Source organism: Amphimedon queenslandica, unplaced genomic scaffold (assembly GCF_000090795.2).
Source record: "Amphimedon queenslandica unplaced genomic scaffold, v1.1 AMPQUscaffold_13136, whole genome shotgun sequence".
NCBI lineage: Eukaryota > Metazoa > Porifera > Demospongiae > Haplosclerida > Niphatidae > Amphimedon > Amphimedon queenslandica.
Window position 1 is genome coordinate 22536 of NW_003546628.1, and position 2524 is coordinate 25059.

Below are 2524 nucleotides of genomic sequence, written 5' to 3' on the forward strand. Positions count from 1 at the left end.
CTGCAGGAAAGAAGCAACTGACCAGTTGTTAGCTCAGCCTACTTCAATAGGAAGAGAACCAAGCTCAGGAGCATGGAAATGATTAGGAAATGAACTTCTCTGATGTCCAGTAGTTATATCTGTGCTAAAAATCATTAGCCACACCCTTGACACACCCCCAAAATAAGGTGTGGTTATCGTATCGTTAATAATCGATATTTCCTGAAAAAGTCCATTATCGATCGTTATCGAAAATTAAGAAAATTGGCCATATCGCCCATCACTAGTGTAGGCATGCAAGTGAGTGCAGGGTTAAAAATTAAATTGTGCATTTTTATGATGAACAAAAAACAGCAAAATTAAATCATTCATCAATCATCGTGATAGTTACAAAAATTCATGCCCTGCCATGACCCTCAATAAAAAAATTTATAAAATGGATCTTTGTGTTAATTATTATTTTACATTACTAACCATACAGCATGATGGATAAATAAGAGATGAAGGCTCTGATGAGGGAAACTTGATTTGTTCTAGCTCCGGCTCTTCCTCCAGCTCCTACACTTCAGACCACGCCCTCTCAAGCATGGACATCCACTTATCCAGGCCAGGCAACAATAATGCCGAATTGAGCCTGCTTCAAAGAGCAGCATGAGCAGACCTCCTGGACTGGACTATATTCATTGTCTTCATCCCTAGGCTGGCCAGCTCAGCATTTCCATAGACAATGGAACGAGCAATGGATGGTCCACTAAAGACAATACGCTTCTCTTTTAATGGAAAGGAGGTGGAATTAAATGGTCCCAGTTCTCAAGCAAGCCTGAATGATTGGATAAGATCACAGCCTGGACTAACTGGGACTAAGAAAATGTGTAGTGAGGGTGGCTGTGGGTGTTGTGTAGTATCTCTCACCAAAACTGACCTTTTAACCAAAAAACTACTCACAATAGCTGTTAATTCTGTAAGAAAAGCACCTATCTTTATATATATAGATTATTATTTTTATTATGCTACTAGTGCTTGTGTCCTTTGTATTCCATTAATGGATGTTCAGTTACTACAGTTGAAGGAATTGGAAGGTAACCGTATTCTATACGTACAGGAATTAGAAATTCCATATCCTGCATTACTTACTGTGTCTTTTTCTTATTCTCTTTCTTTCTCTCTTAGCTCAAGAAAAGGTTTTCATCCATTACAGAAGAAGATTGCCGAATTGAATGGTACACAATGTGGTTACTGCACACCTGGTATGGTCATGAACATGTACAGGTACAGATAGACGTTTATAGATTGTACTATTTTTTTCCCTTTAGTCTTCTTCAGGAAAACCCCAAACCTACAAAGCAGTTAGTTGAGGACAGTTTTGATGGAAATATTTGCCGTTGCACAGGTAAAAGTATAATGTTACCTTGGTAAATGTTACATGCCATTAGGTTATCGCTCTATTTTGGATGCAATGAAATCTTTTGCAGTTGATTCAATTGAGACTCAAATCACTGATATTGAGGTATCCTTTTTATTGTCTTGTTTGTTTTTATCATTTCTTTTATCTGCTCTTCTCTTTATTGTAATTTTTTGTCTTTTTATATTAACAGGATGTTAATCTTATTAAGTGTTCATCATGTCCTGCAAAAAAAGAATCCAATAATTGGTGTACTCAGTCTCGTAGCACTGCTGATCCCATCAGGTATCAACCTACGAAACTTTCTGAAGTATTTGATATTTATCAAGCCAACCTCAGTGCTAGCATTAAATTTGTTAGTGGAAATACTGGGAAAGGTACAACTAGTTTTTTATATTATAAAGAATTATTTTCTCTTTTAATACCAATTCCATTTTGATTTGATATTTATTTATTGTGTGTTGTATAGGAGTTTTTAAAGAATCAGCACAGTTTGATATTTATATTGAACTTAACTCAGTGCAAGACTTGCACTTTGTTGATGTGAGTATTAATACATATTTACCTTTAAAGTATTATCTCACTCTCTTATACTTATTAGGTACAAGATACACATATCAGTGTTGGTGCTGGTGCTTCAATTAATGCTTTGATTGATATACTATGGAGTAATAGGGACAAATCTAATAGTTTCAAACCATTAACTGATCATCTTAAGAAAGTACATTGCAATTATTACACTAGCAGTATATAAATTATTTTTATAGATTGCCAATGTTCCAGTGAGAAATGTAAGCTCATTGATGTTTAATTTATAATTAAAATTGTTCCCATGTACTGTACAAATGTAGGTAGGAACGTGGGCTGGCAATTTGATGTTGACTCATAATCATGATAACTTTCCTTCTGATGTGTTCACTATAATGGAAGCAGCTGGTGCTACAGTTACTATAGGTCAGTTATTATTATCTATATTCATGAATAATTATGCCAACAGCTCATATTGGTGGAACTGGTGAATATCCCTTGTGGGACTTTTTGAACTTGGATATGAACAAGAAAGTAATGCATTGAATTAATCTTTATGATAGTGATTTTTGTATTACAGGTAATAGTATCACTCCAGATACCATATTGTCACTC

The 2524-nt window shown here is 35.1% G+C and overlaps 1 protein-coding gene across 1 annotated transcript in view; it reads left to right on the top strand.

Annotated features, from left to right (window-relative positions):
• Positions 1-651: 651 nt before the first annotated feature.
• The window catches only part of LOC100631413 (probable aldehyde oxidase 1), a 7486-nt gene continuing 5613 nt past the window's right edge, over positions 652-2524 (top strand). Inside the window, 12 exon segments of the mRNA XM_020000940.1 lie at positions 652-940; positions 997-1058; positions 1150-1248; positions 1293-1369; positions 1413-1486; positions 1575-1758; positions 1851-1924; positions 1983-2102; positions 2149-2172; positions 2233-2335; positions 2379-2443; positions 2490-2524. The exon segment at positions 2490-2524 is cut by the window's right edge and continues 4 nt beyond it. Of these exon segments, the coding sequence (XP_019856499.1) occupies positions 719-940; positions 997-1058; positions 1150-1248; positions 1293-1369; positions 1413-1486; positions 1575-1758; positions 1851-1924; positions 1983-2102; positions 2149-2172; positions 2233-2335; positions 2379-2443; positions 2490-2524 (1139 nt within the window). The 5' untranslated portion in view covers positions 652-718.